At 41.7% G+C, this 18,260-nt stretch overlaps 1 protein-coding gene and 1 long non-coding RNA gene across 6 annotated transcripts in view; one reads left to right on the top strand and one right to left on the bottom strand.

Moving 5' to 3' along the window:
- Window positions 1-18,260, bottom strand: part of HORMAD1 (HORMA domain containing 1) — a 31,223-nt gene that overhangs the window by 122 nt on the left and 12,841 nt on the right. For 3 of the 4 annotated variants that reach the window (XM_084769294.1, XM_084769293.1, XM_084769295.1), the window contains exons 8-15: window positions 16,608-16,675; window positions 15,766-15,917; window positions 12,721-12,965; window positions 10,911-10,977; window positions 10,756-10,832; window positions 8,066-8,149; window positions 6,348-6,419; window positions 727-1,285 (exon numbers count right to left, since the gene is read on the bottom strand). In XM_084769294.1, coding sequence (XP_084625420.1) covers window positions 1,205-1,285; window positions 6,348-6,419; window positions 8,066-8,149; window positions 10,756-10,832; window positions 10,911-10,977; window positions 12,721-12,965; window positions 15,766-15,917; window positions 16,608-16,675 — 846 coding nt within the window. In that variant the 3' untranslated portion in view covers window positions 727-1,204. Of the gene's footprint in view, window positions 1-726; window positions 1,286-6,347; window positions 6,420-8,065; window positions 8,150-10,755; window positions 10,833-10,910; window positions 10,978-12,720; window positions 12,966-15,765; window positions 15,918-16,607; window positions 16,676-18,260 lie in introns of those variants that run through there. The other variant, XR_014776853.1, reaches the window with a different exon arrangement.
- Window positions 97-15,740, top strand: LOC311590383. Of its 2 annotated transcripts, XR_014776856.1 has the most exons (4): window positions 97-294; window positions 1,783-1,968; window positions 3,548-3,607; window positions 15,368-15,740. It is a non-coding gene; the product is annotated as an uncharacterized lncRNA (long non-coding RNA). The 2 variants fall into 2 exon arrangements; XR_014776857.1 differs by lacking the exon at window positions 15,368-15,740 and having other exon boundaries at window positions 101-294; window positions 3,548-4,189.

The raw sequence follows: 18,260 nt of genomic DNA, 5'->3' as shown, positions 1-18,260 counted from the left end.
CCTACCTTGGTGTTTCTTTAGTGGGCCAATCAGAAACCCTCACGGTTGAGTCTAGCCAATCGGAGCTTACGAGGGGAGGCCCTCCCGGCTATTGTGCTGCGATCCAGACAAACATCACCAAAAGGAGGCAGGTTTGGGTTCAACCTGACAGCTGGTCAATCCAATGGAGGGACCTCGGTGGAGCGAGGAAGCGGCTGCGCCCACCCCGACGAAGTCACCCAATCAAAGCATCTCGTGAGATAACAACCGCCGCCAACCAGGAAAGGGTTCTGTTGGCCAATTTCAATGTAGCAGGTGTGTTTCTGCAGCTCTCTGTATCGGCGCTACTGGGTAAGAAATACCGGCGTCCAGCAACAGGGCTAGGAGTAAATCGCACGCTCCCAGTCCCCCGCGTAGCCTCCAGGGAAACCTCGTCTGACCCAGTTTGCGGACGCCGCCCGGTTTACACTGCACAGGATGGCTACTTCCTACCGTCACGCACTCTGATAATCCTGGCTACTGTGCATTTTGGAATATGGCTACTGAAACTACCAAGATACAAACAGACCAAGGCTTTAGGTCTTCCTTTTCTGAAGCAAAGGAAATAAATGGCAAATCTCTTCAAAGCAATGGTTCATGTTACCATACAAAAGTTCTAAATGTGTTTAAAATTAATAGCTAAACTTTTTCTGCTAATAAAAATTAGAAGCCATGAAACAGCTGCACAGAGTATCTTAATCATGCTAGTAAAATGCCAGTCTTTTATTAGTAGTTGCTTTCAATAATCTTTTTTTCCCTAAGTACACATTTAAAAGTTGTGTTAGTAACACATTATATCAAAGTAGCAAACATTATTTTAATAGCATCAATTAAAACGGTACAATTTTAACATAAGTAAAAGGTGAATCCTTACCAAGTTTTAGTGCCAGAATACACATTTCAGAAATTGTTTAATACAGATTTCTAATTTTTTTCTTTAAAATGGAAGGCAGACTGTAGTCAGTGGATAGTGAACAGCATCAATGACATTTGTATTTTTGTTTACTCAAAAGTTCTCTTGGAGTTAGCTCAGATAAACACAATATAATAGCTCAAATTTTCATTAGAGTAATAACTATGTGAACTACAAAATAATTTTCAGAGGTACAGAAAGCACACCTTCAAATAATACTACAGAGTCTTTTAGTGTAAACGTTGAGAACTGCAAGTCCGCGTGAGAACAGCGTCAGGGCTGTGCCTCTGGCTCACTGACTCGTCTTCTTTTCAGTGTTGACTCTTCACTAGAAGAATCCAAGAAATGCAGGACCTGTTAAAATAAAAAATTTCTTAAGAGACCTTACAGTTAAAGTTTTAAGATTTTCTTTTAAAAATGTGTATGTGTTTGTTTCTCCGTCTGTGGGTAGAGCACATGGGTGCAGGTACCCTTGCATGCCAGGAGATGGTGCTGGATCCTCTGAAGCTGGGACTGCAGGCTGTTGTGAGCTGCCAGAGGTGTGTGCTGGGAACCAAGTTCTAGTCCTCTGTTAGAGAAGTAGGTGCTTGGGTTTTTTTTCCTCCTTTGAGACAGGTTTCTCTGTGTAGCCTTGGCTGTCCTGGACTCCCTTTGTAGACCAGGCTGGCCTCAAACTCACAGCAATCTGCTTGCCTCTGCCTCCCGAGCACTGGGATTACAGGCGTGCGCCACTGGGCCTGGCTACAGTAGGTGTTCTTAATAACCACTAAGCTGTCTCTCCAGACCAAATTACAAAAAACAAACAAACAAACAAACAAACAAACACCTTTCTCTCTCTCTCTCTCTCCCAGGATGAGTACTTGCACACTCAACAATGCGAGCTGTGGCGGCCAGGCGACAACTTGGAGCAGCTACTTCTCTCGCCACGTGGGTCCCATAGAGTAAACTTTGGTCATCACAGGGCAACGTGCTCTTACATGCTGGGGTACCTCACTGGTCAAAAATTTTCTCCCCCACCCTGTCTCTCAATAAAAATGGTATGTACCACATAGAAGATAAAATGTCTTTGTTTTTTCCCTGTTTACTTTTCATTATTAATCATAAGCTTAAGTCTGCAATCCAGCTAAACTTGCCCAAAGAACTTCAGTGAGAGCAGAGATTACCGGGCACTGCGAGCAGATGGGGTAGGCTCTCTCCTGAGCTACAGAACGAATGGTCTGCTGGGTAAGACGCCCGCAAGTGAAAAGAATTGGAGCTGCCCAGAGCCGGGAATGGTGACCTTCCTGCTGGTCTTGCCCTTCCTGGACCCAAAGCGCTCCATGGCTTCCACAGTGCTCGAGCCGTCTTCCACCTTCCCAGAGACCACATGTAGCCAGCCAGCCACTCAGGCTCGACAGTGCAGATAAAAAACTGGGCACCGTTTGTGTTTGGTCCAGCGTTTGCCATAGACAAGGTGCCAGGACCTGTACGCTTCAGGATGAAGCTCTCATCCTCAAATTTTTCCCCATAGACGGATCTGCCACCAGTGCCATTATGGTGTGTGAAGTCACCACCCTGGCACATGAATCCTGGAATAATTCTGTGAAAGGAGCAAGCCTTATATCTAAATCCTGTCTCTCCAGTGACCAGAGCACCAAAGTTCTGACAGACAGTTTTGTGCTGTCTTTGGAAATTTGTCTGGAAACAGCTAGCAGGCAGCATGGCCCAAGGTTTTGCCATGGGCCGTGATGTTGAAGTATATGGTGGGGTTGACCGTGGCTGCAGAAAGCAGCGACAGGAGACAGCCTCTTTCTTGTTTTTGAGGCAGAGCCTTCTATGGCCCAGGATTGCTTCCCATGCACTACCTAACAGGGGTTGGCTTTGAGCTTCTCTCTCCTCATATACTCAGTGCTGAGGTCACGGGAATGTGCGTCTAAGCGTGGTTGGAGGTGGTGCTGAGGGCCTAGCACAGGCTCCATGCATGTTAACCAAGGGCTCTACTGACCGAGTTACATCTTCATCCCAGCACACGCATTTTAGACTAAGATAGGATACTTGGGGCGTTTTTTTTTTTCAAGACAGGGTTTCTCTGTGTAGCCTTGGCTGTCCTGGACTCGATTTGTAGACCAGGCTGGCTTCCAACTCACAGCGATCTGCTTGCCTCTGCCTCCCGAGTGTTGGGATTAAAGGCATGCGCCACCATGCCCAGCTACTTGGGGCATTTTTAAAGTAGCATGTAATTCATTATTGGCATACAATTTACCTATAAATAACTGCTAAAAGTATATACCCACAAAAGGCAAGATGTTCATTTGAGTTGTTGCAGATAGAATTAGAAGGAGGAGTAATTGTAACATTTCATTTTTGAAATAGTCAAAAAATTGGAGAAATGAAAAGGGAATAAAGATTTTTATCAAAGATGGGAAAACATTTTACTTTGGGACTATGTAAGATTTAAATATTTTAAGGCAGACAGTCTCATGACTATAATTACAGCAGTTGGTACACAGAGGCAGGAAGAGCACAAGTTCAAGACCAGCCTCAGCTTCATGTTCCCAGTTAACTCCTGCCCCACCATGTCTTGATAAAAATTAGACATTCAGTGCACCCACTTTCCTGTGTTTTTTTCTTTTGCAGTGCTGAAGATGAAAATTAAGGCCTTACAATGGAAAGGGAAGTGCAATGCCCTCAGCCTCGGTGTGTGAGTTTGAACAAATGGGAGAATGCATTAGAGAATGTCTAACAAAAGTCTTTTACTGAACTTTCATTTTCTGGAAAAAGTTAAAGTATAAATGACAAATTGGATTATGGTTCCTAAGAAAGTATCAAGGTTTCAAACACAGAGAAAAACTAAGCCTGGAGAGATGGCTCAACGGTTAGGTGGGTGATCAGCTCCTTCAGGCCCTAGGTCCCATTCCCAGCACCCATGTCAGATGTCACAAACCACTCTAAGTCCAGGTCCAAGGCACCTGTTTCTTTGGCACCTGCACTCAGGTGCATGTACCCGTGCAGGGACAAGAACACGTAAGTGTCCTTTGTTTTGTGAGGAAGGGTCTCTGACATTGCCCTGGCTATCCTGGAACTCACTATGTACTCTAGGCTGGTCTGAAAATCGTAGAGATCTACCTGAGCCCTGGGATTAAAGGCATGCACCACCATGCCTGCCATCGCCCCTCCCCCTGCTTTTTTTTTTTTAAAACAGGGTCTCACTATGTAGCCCTGAAAGGCCTGAGATTTGTTATGTAGACTAGGCTGGCCTCACAGAATTTTGCCTGTGCCTCCTGAGTGCTGGGATTAAAGGCAAGGACGGACCACTATGCCTGGCAAAACATACACACATACATGCATGCATGCATACATACATATGTATATATATAATTTACAAAATATAAATCTTTGGGAAGCTGGAGACATTCAGTGGCTAAGAGCACTTCAGTTCACAGCACACACATGGTGGCTCATAACTTAATTTCCAGGGAATCTGACACCCTCTTCTGACTTCCACAGGCACCAGGCATGCATGCAGTGCATATAGATCCCCCCGCCCCCGCCACATATAAATCTTAAAAACTGGAGAAATGTAAGAAAATGTCTTAACGAACTGTCAAGTTATGAAATCTGAACTGGCCCCAAACTCACTGTGCTCCCCTCTAACTTTGTCATCTCAACTGCTGAGGAATTCAGAAGTATGTCGCTTCATTCCTTCCATTCCCTTCTTAAACGATGCAAATTAACAACCCTGACTGGCAGGGGGTATGGAGAGATGGACTTCTAGAGGACCCAGGTTTGATTTTTAGCATCCACATGGTGGCTCAGACTGTCTGTAACTCCAGTTCCAGGATATCTGACGCCCTCTTCATGCCTCTGTGGGGACTCCATGGGAGTATGTAGTGTATATAGCCTCATACTTATACACATAACGTGTAAAGGAGAAAACTAACCAGGGAGCTGGTGAAATGGCTCAGCAGGTAAAGGCGCTTGCCACTAAGCATGAAAAACCAAGTCTTATCCCTAGAACCCACATGGTAGAAGGAAGAAACAAACTCCTGGAAGGTAACTGTCCTCTGACCTCCAGGTGGATACTATGGCCAGTAAATACACACACGTGCACACACATGCACACGTGCACACACATACTCAGAATGAACGAACGAGTGCATACATACATAAATATACACAGACAAACCCTGCCTCAAAAAGACCAAAAATATTGGGGAAAAAAAAAACTACTTAGGGACGTAGCTCAGTCAGTAGGATGCTTGTCCCAACACGCAGGACGCTCTGGTTCTGTCTACAGCATAAACGGGATGGTGGTGCAGACCTAGAGTCCCATCACTCAGGAGATGGAGGAAGGAGGCCTAGGAGGTCAGGGTCACCCTAGGCTTCCTGGGTAGTTCAAGAACAACCTGGGCTACACAGATCTGCTTCTAAGGCAGAACAACAATAACTACCTATGTACTTCAGCTTCTCTTTTAAACATTTCATCATTTCAGAGTGTTTAGGATTTCAGTGGTCTACACTTTTTTGTTTCCTGGAAATCAAATCTAGGGCCTCACAAATGCTAAGCATGCACTCTACTACCAACATCCCAGCTCTTCAGTTGTCTAAATTTAACTAGTAATATTCAAATCCTAGTTAAAATGTAGGTTTTTTTTCAAATGACAAACATATTATCTGATTTGGTAAAGTTGAGTTTCCAAATACAAAGCAACTATAGAGTCTAAGTAAGAAGCTTCCTGTCTCCTGAGACACTAGGAGACAGTACGTTTTCAGGAAACGTGTAGATATGGCATCTTTGCTGTTTCTCTTAGTTTTGATCTCCAGAAAGTTCTGTTCAATTGTGTAGCCCAAATGTCCAGAACATTTTTAGATCATTGTACCATTCTACTTACATTTTTCCTGATATAGATGTTTATTTTATAAATCCTTCTAATAACTGAATTGTTTGTTCATGGAACGGGCAGTAGTTACTTACATTTAGGAAACCTTTATTTATTTATTTATTTATTTATTTTCGAGACAGAGTCTCTCTGTGTAGCCTTGGCTGTCCTGGACTCGCTTTGTAGACCAGGCTGGCCTCGAACTCACAGCGATCCGCCTGCCTCTGCCTCCCAAGTGCTGGGATTAAAGGCGTGCGCCACCACGCCCGGCTGAAACCTTTATTTTTTGAGACTCACACTACAGCTCATGCTGAGTTGCAGTTTACTCTATGGGCCATGTTGGACTTGAACGCTTGGTAAGCCTTCTGCTTTAGTCTCCCCCACACTAGGATCCCAGGAAGGAACTATCACATCCAGCAGCCTCAGATATTTGAACAAATTTTGGGTGTCAGACTTTAAGGTATATCCAGGAATATCAAATTCCTTATCTTACTCTATAGTAATGACATTCAGATATCTGCCATTTCACTCAACCCATACACCTGCATTAGACTTACTGTTTTCCCAGCTTGACGAAGACTTCTCTTCCGATTTTCTCTAGAAGATTGTCCTTGTTGATTTCCGTTTATCTCCACAAAGACAGAAAAATTACTATTTCATTATTTCTCGAAGAACAGGCAACAGCTGAGTTTTCAAGCTTATACAACTATATAAATTTAAAAAGTTGCACTGGTACATAATTCAGATGCTATATGATTCACCTATGTTAAATGTGTAATTCATTAATTCTAAGTATCTTCAGAGTGTTACAATTTACCACTATATTCATTATTAGAACACTTTCATCTCTCTGGAAGCCTCACAGAAGGCCCATCTTCTTCAGCTATTATCAGTCTCCTACCCTCCAGCCTCCTGCCATTTCCAATACTTTGTTTCAGTAACTTTCCAAAATCTGACTTGTTTGTTCAATTTTTAAGACAAGGTCTATGTAGTCCTGGCTGTCCTGAGATGCACAGGGATCTGCCTGCCTCTACCTCACTATTACTGAGAGTAAAGTCTTCTTTTCACCACATCCAGCCCCAAATTCTGACTTTCACATGAACAGGATCACATGGTGTGTGACCTCTTTTTTTTTTTTTTTGGTTTTTTGAGACAGGGTTTCTCTGTGTAGACCTGGCTGTCCTGGACTCACTTTGTAGACCAGGCTGACCTACAACTCATAGGGATCCACCTGCCTCTGCCTCCCGAGTGCTGGGATTAAAGCCGTGCGCTACCACGCCCAGCTACCACACAGTATCTTAAACAATGTGATCTATCTATCTGTCTATCAATCATGTGTGTGTGTGTGTGTGTGTGTGTGTGTGTGTGTGTGTGTGTGTGTGTTCGTGTCTGTCTATCTCCCTGGCCCCTAGCATGTACTTGGCACATAAATAGCTATTTAAGAAATACTTGAGCCAGGCATGGTGGTGCACATCACTGTGAGTGTGTGTGTGTGTGTGTGTGTGTGTGTGTGTGTGTGTGTGAGAGAGAGAGAGAGAGAGAGAGAAAGAGAGAGAGAGAGAGAGAGAAACCCTTGAAAATATGAGGTTGAAAAGATGGATCAGCTGCTCAGCGCACTGGCTGTTCTTCCAGAGGACCTGGGTTTAGCTTCCAGCACCATATGGACGTTCATACCTGTTTGTGACTCCATTTCAGAGGATCTAACATTCTCACACAGAAAAACATGAAGGCAAAATACCAATGCTCGTAAAATAAAAATAAACAAATTATTAAAAAGAAATGCTGGGGGCTGGTGAGATGGCTCAGAGGTTAAGAGCACTGACTGCTCTTCCAAAGGTCATGAGTTCAATTCCCAGCAACCACATGGTAGCTCACAACCATCTCTTCTGGCCTGCAGGCAGAATGCTGTATACATAATAAATAAATAAATATTTAAAAAAAAAAGAAATGCTGGAAAACAGAGAGGTGTGGTGGTAAACAAGTATCATCTCAGCACTCAGAAGGTAGAGGCAGGCAGATCTCTGTGAGATTGAGCCTGGCATACATAGCGATATATATATATATATATATATGTATGTATGTATGTATGTATGTATGTATGTATATGTGTGTTATGTATGTATATGTATATGTATGTTATATATGTAAGTATATATATGTATATGTACATATATATGAGAGAGACCCTGTCACAAAAACAAAAACAAGCCATAAAAAACAAATAAAATATGCTGAAAAATTCACACATGAAGGGGGAAATTACAAAATTATTTACCATTTTACTCTGAAAGATTTTTCCGCTTCTTGTTTTGCTTTCAGACACGTCAAGTTCAGATGTTTTACTAACTAACTGTTCAACCTAGAAAAGACATTTCACAAAACCATATAAAATACCATAATAAAAATTATTGTAAGTGGGGCCCAAAATATTAATCACAGCTAGGTGGTGATAGTGCATGCTTTTAATCCCAACAGTCAGGAGGCAGAAGCAGGGAGATTTCTGTGAGTTCGGGGCCACCTGGTCTACAGAGTGAGTACCAGGACAGCCAGGGCTACATGAAGAAACTTGTCTTGGAAAACCAAAACCAAAACCCAAAACCAAAAAAACCAAAAAAATATAAAATTTAACATCTTGTACTGGACACAGTAGCTCACACTTCCTTATTTTTAATTTTAATGGTTGTTTTTTTCCCTGAGACAGGGTCTCTCTGTGTAGCCTTGGCTGTCCTGGACTCACTTTGTAGACCAGGCTGGCCTCGAACTCTCAGTGATCCGCCTGCCTCTGCCTCCCGAGTGCTGGGATTAAAGGTGTGCGCCACCACGCCCGGCTGTGGCTCACACTTGTAGTCACAGCACTCAAGAGGCAGGAGGAGGAGTGCTGTAACTTTGGGGCCAGTCTAGTCTAGGGAGTTCCAGGCTAGCTAAGCTTACAAAATAGGACCCTCTCTCAACCCCTCAAACAAACAAACAGAAAAAGTGTAAGCTCTGAAATTCTTAGAGCCTATGAACATTAATTTTTTTTTTTACATTTATTTATCAGGGAGAGAAGCATGTACACCACGGTGCATATGTTAGAGATCAGAGTACATCCTGAAGGAATTGCTGTTTTCATTATGTGAGTCATAGGAATCAAATTGAGGTAATCAGGCTTGGTAGCAAGTCCCTTTACCTGCTGAGCTATCTCACCAGCCCTCTACAATCATCTTAAGGTTTATTATTAAATATTTATTTACATAAAAATGATATAAAGTGATCTACTAAAAACCTTAACATAATTTTATCTATAATAACTTATCTAAATACTTTTATTCTGTAACACCTAAGGTAAGAAAGTGTGAGTAATAATCAAATAAGGATATACGCAATTATCTTTAAAAAAAAAAGTTAGAGCAGGGGCCAGACTGATGGCTTAATGGTAAAGAGCACTGGCTGCTCTTTCAGAAGACCAGCACCTACATGGCGGCTCACAACTGCTATAACTCCAGTCCGAGCGTATCTGATGTCATCTTCTAGGTTCCATGTGTACCAGACAGTCACACAGTGCACATTATACATACATACATACATGTATGTATATGCAAAATATTCATCACATAAAATCTAAAGGCCAGATGTGATGGTTCATAGCTATAATCTTTTTTTTTCCCACAGCTATAATCTAAGCACTCAAGAAGCAGAGGTTGGGGCTGGAGAGATGGCTCAGAGGTTAAGAGCACTGGCTGCTCCTCCAAAGGTCCTGAGTTCAATTCCCAGCAACCACATGGGGGCTCACAACCATCTAAAATGAGATCTAGTGCCCTTTTCTGGTATGCAGGTGTACATGCAGGTAGAACAGTGTATACTTAATAAATAAACCTTCCCCCCCCCTTTTTTTTTTTGGTTTATCAAGGCAGGGTTTCTCTGTGTAGCCTTGGCTGTCCTGGATTCACTTTGTAAACCAGGCTGGCTTCGAACTTACAGTGATCTGCCTGCCTCTGCTTCCTGAGTGCTGGGATTAAAGGCCTGGCTCATAAATAAATCTTAAAAGAAAAAAAAAAGCAGAGGTAAGAACATGGTTGTAAATGTTTTTTATTTCTCAGATGTGGGGATGAGATGAGAGCCATACCTGAGCTTTATGACTACGTGGCTTGAGGTGAGCCCAGAACATCTCTATCTATCCTTAGGCCTAGGCCTGGAAGTTTCTAGCCTCTGTACAATTTAATCTTCTGCAAGCCCAGACCTTGAAGGCCTCAGCTTCCAGCCTCCATCTGCTAACCTAGGCCTAGAACGTGTTTGGCCTCTAAGAGTCACTGCTGAATAGCTCACCCTTTTCAGTTCTTTCTGAACTCCGGCTGGCTGGTTCAGTTCATCTGTTCTGGCTCAAAACTCTACAAGCTGACTGACGCAAACTGCCTTCTTTCTGTTTCTCACTGAATTGCTCTGCTTGTAAAAACTGCTTCTGAGCTGCACGAACTCAGCTACACCCACCTGCATCCAACTGCACCAAACTGTGCTGTATTTCCGAATTCTACTGTGCTGTCCCACAAGCTCTCTCCTCTCTGTGCTGCTCTTCTGTAGCTTCTCTTTCCTGTCTCTTGAGAGTTGGGCATAACCTATTTATGACTCATTCTTTCAAATATTTCTCATTCATCACTTTATCTGCCCCTCAATTAGACATCATTGTTTATGATTAAAGCTGTGTACTAAATTCCAGCCTGAGTTTGGATTAAATGTGTGTACTAACAGCAGCCTGTATTCTAGCCATATTACATAGACCTAGGTCTTCGAATATGATGCCTTGCCAGAGCATCCATTAAAATTCCTCTACACAAGGATGCAAGTTTGCTGCCAGCTTGGACTACGTAGTGAGTTCTAGGCCAAACTGGGGTACACTGTTAGAACCTGTCTCAGACAGACATGTAAGTAGTGTAAAACAAGACAAAACAAAATGAAATTGAAAGCCAGATGTAACTACTAAGCTTATACCTGACAATGAGAAATTGAAGGACTTGGGGTTTTTTTGAACTGCATAATTTCTTCTTCCTCACATTCTAATTTTGGTTCTGTTAAAAAAGGAAAAGAAAATTAAGATGGTATGAAATTGAATTGGTAGTTTAAAAACATTTTTGTTAGCTTTTTACCTTTGATTACAGAAGTTCCAGAGTTTTCTTCCTGTTCATCCATTTTAGTTTTAATGTCAAAATTATTCTACATAAATATGAAAAAATTGAACACAGTTTAAAAAATAAATGAAAACATTAGGTAAGGATACTAATGAACACATTTGCTTTATGTAAGAGACAGAAATAGATGGTAAGTAACAGAATTACTATCACAAGGTACTTTTTTTTTCTTTTGACACAGGGTTTCTCTGTGTAACAGGATTGGCTATTCTAGAACTAACTTTGTAGTCTAGGCTGGTCTCACATCCGCCTGCCTCTGCCTCCTGAGTGCTGTGATTAAAGGCATGTGCTACATGTCTAATCCACAAGGCAACTTACTTATGCAAAAAATATATTTTCTTTTTAGGGTTGCTTTAAGGGTAAATAGAAAAAAAAAGCATATTGTCCAAAATTTTGTGTTTATTCTAAATCCTTGGTGTTACCATTGTTTGAGAGCCTATGCCTATGCCAACCCTCTTGAGGAAGTCAGTGGAGGATGAACTTAGTTATGGGATAGGAGAAATAACAACTGGTTTAAGCTCTCTTACATGATATTCAGTGAAAAGGTTGTGCGTTCTTAATTGAGATGAACAAGGGCTAATGTGAACCTTGGGCAGTGGGGTTTCCAGAGTGGATACACACCACTGGCTGAAGGGTAAGGCACTGAGATGCCTCGTTTTATGGAGAGGTGCTCCAAGAGTTCCAGGTGCTTACTGAGCAGGGTCTTATCTGGTGAAATAAAGTTGAACCTCTAACTTTGCTAAGGCCTGTGTGACATTCCTCAGGTAGAGGGTATGGGGATTCAGGCTCCCCAGGCAGAGGAGGAGAAGCCCTGCTGACAAAGAGAGCCCTGCATTTCACCGAGCTCAGGGCTTTCCAGACATGCTAGACTACAACCCTAATAGCAGGCCCCAGCAGCTCCCTTTGTGAAGTGTGAGAGAGACTCAAATACTGTGTATGCATGGATGTGCACGCATGTATGTACATGTTTGGGTATGATGCAAGGAGGCCAGAGGTTAATGTAGGCTGCTTGCCTTTATCATTCCTTACCTCCTTTGTTTTTGAGACAGACCCACTGCTGGTATAGAACTTACTATATAGGCCAGGCTGGCCGTGACCTCAGTTATCTGATTGCCTCTGCCTTTTGAATGTTGAACCTTCAAGTTTTTGCACCCCCATGCCAGGCTTATTTATGTCTTTCTGAGGCAACGTCTGTCACTGACTGAAGTTGAAGGTGCTTGGTCAACAAGTTCCTGGAATCTTTCTGTTTCTAGCCCTGACCCTCCCAGTGCAAGAGTCAGAGACTTGCACGATCATATGCAGCTTTTACATGGGTTCTGAGAAACTAGTCACACACATTTTGTGCAGCAAAATTTTACCCACCGAACCATTTCTTTTAGCCTGAGACTCAAGTATTTAAAGAAAACTCCTATATGACATGGTGGTTATACCTGAAATCCCAACACTTAGGAGAAGGCAGGAGAATTAGGAGTCCAACGACAGCCTTGGGCACACAGCAGGTTAACAGTTGGCCTCAACTATAAAGACTCAGTATTTTAAAAACAAGAGCCTGTGCTATGACACAGCATGTTAAGTGCTCAAGGCCCAGGCTGAGCAATCACAGTTTGCTCCCTGCACAGCCATTTGGTCCAGCTTCAAGATATGTAAAGCTCTTCCAACCTGATGATCGTACTATAGTATTTATTGAGACATTAAATCTATCAAAGTCCTCAATGCCAATGTTTGCTACTATTGTACTTTATTATTCTTTGAATATGTTCACACTTACATGATTTTCATCTACATCATCTTTGTCCATTAGAATTTTCTGAAATGATATTTTTGATTGCTTTGGTGTTAGTATGGTTGAATCAATATTTTCCATTCGCTCTTTCTCAGTGGTCACTTTTAGTCTCAAGGTGTGGAAAGGTGTGGGGACTTCCCCCACATTCAAGTAGGTGGGGTCCCCGTCAAATATCACTCCTTCACAATCACCATCCTTAAACCCTGGAGGTTGGTAGGCTGGGGGTGTAACTGCAAAAAAGGAAGTTAAAAACTGTACTTTTGTAAAACTGAAGAAGCTGAACAAAAACAAAAAACAAAGCAAGACTAAATTCAGACAGAAGAGCCTGAGCTCAGGTGCAGGGACGCCCCTTCTCTACTGAGCCTCATTCCTTAAGGATCACTGTAATTTTTTTGACTGGCTGCCATGACTGAGCAAATTATCATTCCTGGTTTGGTTTCCAGTCAAATGGGGAAAATAACAGTATCTACGCACAAGAGGTCACTGTGGATATAAAATAGTAACGTGTAAAGCATTCAGAATTGAAAAGAGATGGCTCAGGGGTTAAGAGTGCAGCCTGCTCCTCCAGAGGTCCTGAGTTCAATTCCCTGCAACCACATGGTGGCTCACAACTATCAATAATGAGATCTGGTGCCCTCTTCTGTACTCATATGCAGTAAATAAATCTTTAAAAAATATTTTAAAAAGAATGCACAGAATGAGTAACTGTTAAAAGTTGTTATTGTATTCTGTAATAAAAGACAATGGTTTATGTTTATATAGAAAATATTATGCATATAATAGGAATCTTAGGCTGGGCACAGTGGCACATACCTTTAATCCCAGCACTCAGGAGGCAGAGGCAGGCGGATTGCTGTGAGTTCGAGGCCAGCCTGGTCTACAAAGTGAGTCCAGGACAGCCAAGGCTACACAGAGAGACCCTGTCTCAAAACAAAAAAAAAAAAAAAAAAAAAAAAAAAAAAAAAAAGAGAGAGAGAAAGAAAAAAAAGAAGAAAATTCTTATAAATATATAATCTTGGATATTTGTGCTAGCTATTCTCAAAATTAAAATATTAAGATTTGGGGTAAGAGATACAACTTCATGGTAGAATGCCTGCCTAGTACACACAAGGCCTTAAGTTCAAGCACCAGCACCAAAGAACCAAAACATTTGTTGTTTTTTAAATAATCCAGTTGTGAGGTGTTTATTCATTATACCTGAAAGAAACATTACACACTTATATTTTCTATTTGACATAACAAGATTATGAAGATATGATGTAAATAGTTTTAAAATTAAAACACAACTGGATTAGAAATGAAACACAGATAACTAAATCTTTTTTTTAAGATTTATTAATTATGTACACAATGTTCTTCCTTGCATGTGTGCCAGCAGGCCAGAAGAGGGCACCAGATTTCATTATAAATGGTTGTGAACTTGAACTCAGGACCTCTGGAGCAGGCAGGTCTCTTAACCTCTGAGCCATATCTCCAGCCCCATAACTAAATCTTTACACAGCTGTTCTGTAAGAAGACAGGTGGTGCTGGGCGCGAGCATGATGGTGCATTCCATGCCTTTAATTCCAACACTTGGGAGGCAGAAGCAGGAGGATCCCTGTGAGTTCAAGGCCAGCCTGGTCTATGTAGAGAGTTTGAAACTGCCTGAGCTTAAAAAAAAAAAAAAGCCCATGTTAAACAATTTAGGGGGAGTCAGTGAGAAATGGGCCATGGAGGCGTGAGCAAACATGAGAAAGCAAATCAGTCTGTAACTATATAGACAGGCCATTCAAAACTGTTCAGCCATGTACCATAAACCCAAATATTGCAGAAAAAAGAATAATTCCCTGAAACATCTGTTTAGCTGCATCATGTTAATCTGTCTGCTGTGTGGGCAGTGAGCTCAGGTGTTCCAGCATGACTAAGGGTAGCTGACAGGGTGTAGTAGCTCCATTGCTGCACTGACTGTAGCCTGGCTGACCTACTCAGCTCCTCAGTGCAATCAAAAACCCAAAAACTTTTGATACTGACAAAATGTCCTCTGAAAATGTTGCTCTTGTATGCATTATCTCAAGAATTAATTAATTAATCTATTTATTTATTTATTTTTGTTTTTCAAAGCAGGGTTTCTCTGTGTAGCCTTGGCTGTTCTAGAACTCACTCTGTAGATCATGCTGGCCTCGAACTCAGAGATTTGATCTTCCTGCCTCTGCCTCTCGAGTGCTGGGATTAAAGGCATGTGACATGATGGTCTGGCACTTTAAGAACTCAGTTATGGGTTCATAAATTTTACCAATCTGGTAAATGAAAAAATAGCATTTCACTATTTCTTTAATTATAAGTTACATTTCCTACAGATATTTGGATCATTAGAGTGATGCATTTTTTTAGAGTTTTTTTTTTTTTTGAGACAGAGTTTCTCTGTGTAGCCCTGGCTATCTGTCCTAGACTCACTCTGTAGACCAGGCTGGCGTCGAACTCACAGAGATTCACCTGCCTCTGCCTCCTTGAGTGCTGGGATCAAAGGTGTGTGCCACCATGCCCGGCTTTTTGCAGACATTTTTGTTTTTCAGTATTTATTTTACTTTTATTCATTTTTTTGTGTGTGTATGTGTGTGTGTCTGTCTGTCTGTCTTCGTCTACATAAATGCAGGTGCTTGGGAAGCCCAGAAGAGGCACTGGGTCACCGTGGACATCGAGTTACAGGCATTTCTGTCAGCCAACACAATGGTGCTGAGAACCAGACTTTAGTCCTCTGCAACAGTAGCGAGTGCTCTTAAACTCTGAGTCAGCTCTCCCTCCCAACACGGTTCTTTTTCAAATACTCACATTAAATACAACTTTTCTAATATCAAAGACTCTTTAAACAAATTAGGTGACAAAACATTAGAAATGGAAACCAATTTGTTCTTTGTTTTTCGAGACAGAGTTTCTTTGTGTAGCCCTGGATGTCTTGTACTCACTTTGTAGACCAGGCATGCGCCACCACTGCCCGGCGGAAACCAATTTTTGAAATAATAAAACTAAAAAAAGATATACCACAAGCAGTACCTTCATCATAGTAAAAAAGCTTCATGGTCAGACAAATGTCATTAGGTAAAGGCCCTAGGTTTTGCATCAGGACATAAATCTTCCGAATGAGGAGAATACTTGCTTTCTTGGTGTCAGCAGATGTTGTACTAGATTTATTGTTTTGGTTTTTGCTAGAAAAGAATCAGATATCAATTTCTTTCATAAGACTTGGGACTTCTAATATTATTTCACATTTAACAATTTGACATTATTTTAAAATATTGCTACTATAGTGAAACTTACCACAAAATATTTTAATGTCACTATTATAAAAATATAGTATCACTATTAACATCATTATTATAAGCTAAATACGTTTTACATAAATAAAACAACTATGCATTGTATACAAAGCATTTAAAGGAACTAAATAATGGATTTTAAATGTATCTCTAACCATTCAGTACTTCTATTGTAATTAAAACAGTATATAATTAGCACACTAATCTTGTGGAATTCTAAGTCTTGTTTCATTCTGACAGCTTGTCTTGGGGGGGGGGTTCTAGCAGAAAAACCACAGCTACTCATAAACCCTGAATGATGAACAACCCTCCACTGTCTTTAACTGAGGGTGGCGCATTGGGAGGGAATCACTGGGAGAGGCAATAAAGGAACAGAGCACTAAGTTAGGCAGTCACGTCAGCCAAACTAACCCTGGAGAGCGAGTGGGTGACAGATGTCACGGCCACATTCCACTACTGCATTATGTAAAGTCAAATGGCTAACTGGGAATTTGAGACGTGTCAGAAATAACTTTGAAGTCTAGCTAAGCAGCATAAATGACAAGTGGCAATTGATAATATAAAACTATAGAACAGTACCTTATGAAGTCCATGATCGGTCCGTTTTTGGTGTACTTGAACTTAAACTGGTAGCATTCTGAAATTGTCTTAAATAGAAAACATTGCCGTTATGTAACTGGTGCTCAGCTCTGCCGGCCAGTGCTCTACGCTGCCCTCAAACACTCAGTCAGGGCTTCTCTCCAGCGTGCTCATCCCCGTTGGTCCACTGGAGTTCCCAAGTGCTCATGGTTAATGCTGACAGTCTGGGATCTGGCACTTCAGTTGTGGAGCGAGAGCGAGAGTCCCTGACTGATTCTCGTGCCTGCTACAGGTACTAATGGTAGGAATGCTCCAGCAGGCAAACGCAGGAGCCGCCGCAGCTAAGCAGAGTGGGTGAGGGCTGTGGTTTGAATTGCCTGAGAAGTTTATGTATTGGGAACTTAAGTCCCCAGTGCAATGATTTATTTATTTATTTATTGGTTTTTCAAGACAGGGTTTCTCTGTGTAGCCTTGGTTGTCGTGGACTCGCAGCGATCTACCTGCCTCTGCCTCCTGAGTGCTGGGATTAAAGGCGTGCACCCCCATGCCCAGCCCCCTAGGGCAATGATTTTAAGAATGGGATTTTCTTTTCCTGGGAGTGAAAAATGATGACTTTTTAAAACTGAATTCACAATTCTTGATGACACTGATTTTGCAGAGTAGCTAGGATGGTTGTTTTAGCAGAAAAGGCAGTTGAAGCCAATCTGGTCAACTAGTGCTAAACAAAAGGAAGAAGAGCGCACTGAGTGGACACTCAGCAAATATACAGCATTGTGTTATTAGCCTAAATGAGCCCACTGGACATGACGACCAAACACACACGTCGGTACTTTGAGCTGACACAGCTAGATCACAACTGGCTGACTAGAGGAAGGAATGCCGTCTTAGAGAAGCCATGAGGAGAAGCTGGTGGGTCTCACCCTTCCTAACACTGACCCTTCAATACAGTTCCTCAGGCTGTGGTGACCAGGAACCACAAAGTTATTTCCATTACTACTTCATAACTGTAATTTTGTTATGGTCTGTTTTCCAATGGTCTTAGGTGACGTCTGTGGGAGGGTCATTTGAGACTCCCAAAAAGTCTGAGACTCACAGACTGAGAACCACTGAGTTAAGTGGACCCTGCCTTCATGAATTATTTATAAATAGGTAATTCAGTTATCACAGAAGTGGATCAAATATAGTTCCTTATAAAAAGATATCTCTCTTCCTTCCACTGTGTGTGTGTGCATGTGCGCGTGTGTGTGTTTGTGAGACAGACAGAGACAGGAGGTCATTACTAAATTTTGCTTACCCCTAGACGTTGGACTTCCTAACATTTATAATTAGAAGAAATTCATAACCTCAGATCCTATCCTCCAGGATCATAAATGGAATAAACCTTTATTCTTTTTTTTTAATGATTTTCTTCTTTGTAAAAAATTTTTTCAAGATTTATTTATGTATATGAGTACTCTATGTGTGTTGTATACTTGCAGGCCAGAAGGGGGCCTCAGATCACATTATAGATGGTTATGAGCCACCATGTGGTTGCTGGGAACTCAGGGTCTCTGGAAGAGCAGACAGTGCTCTTAACTACTGAGTCATTTTTCCAGCCCAACCTTTATTCTTTATAATTTACCAAGTCCCTGTAATAGAAAAGGAACTAAGGCA

This window comes from Acomys minous (genome assembly GCF_964271855.1).
Source record: "Acomys minous genome assembly, chromosome: 19".
Taxonomy (NCBI): Eukaryota; Metazoa; Chordata; class Mammalia; order Rodentia; family Muridae; genus Acomys; species Acomys minous.
Note: the sequence above shows the minus strand (reverse complement) of the source record. Positions and strands in the feature narration are given on the sequence as shown.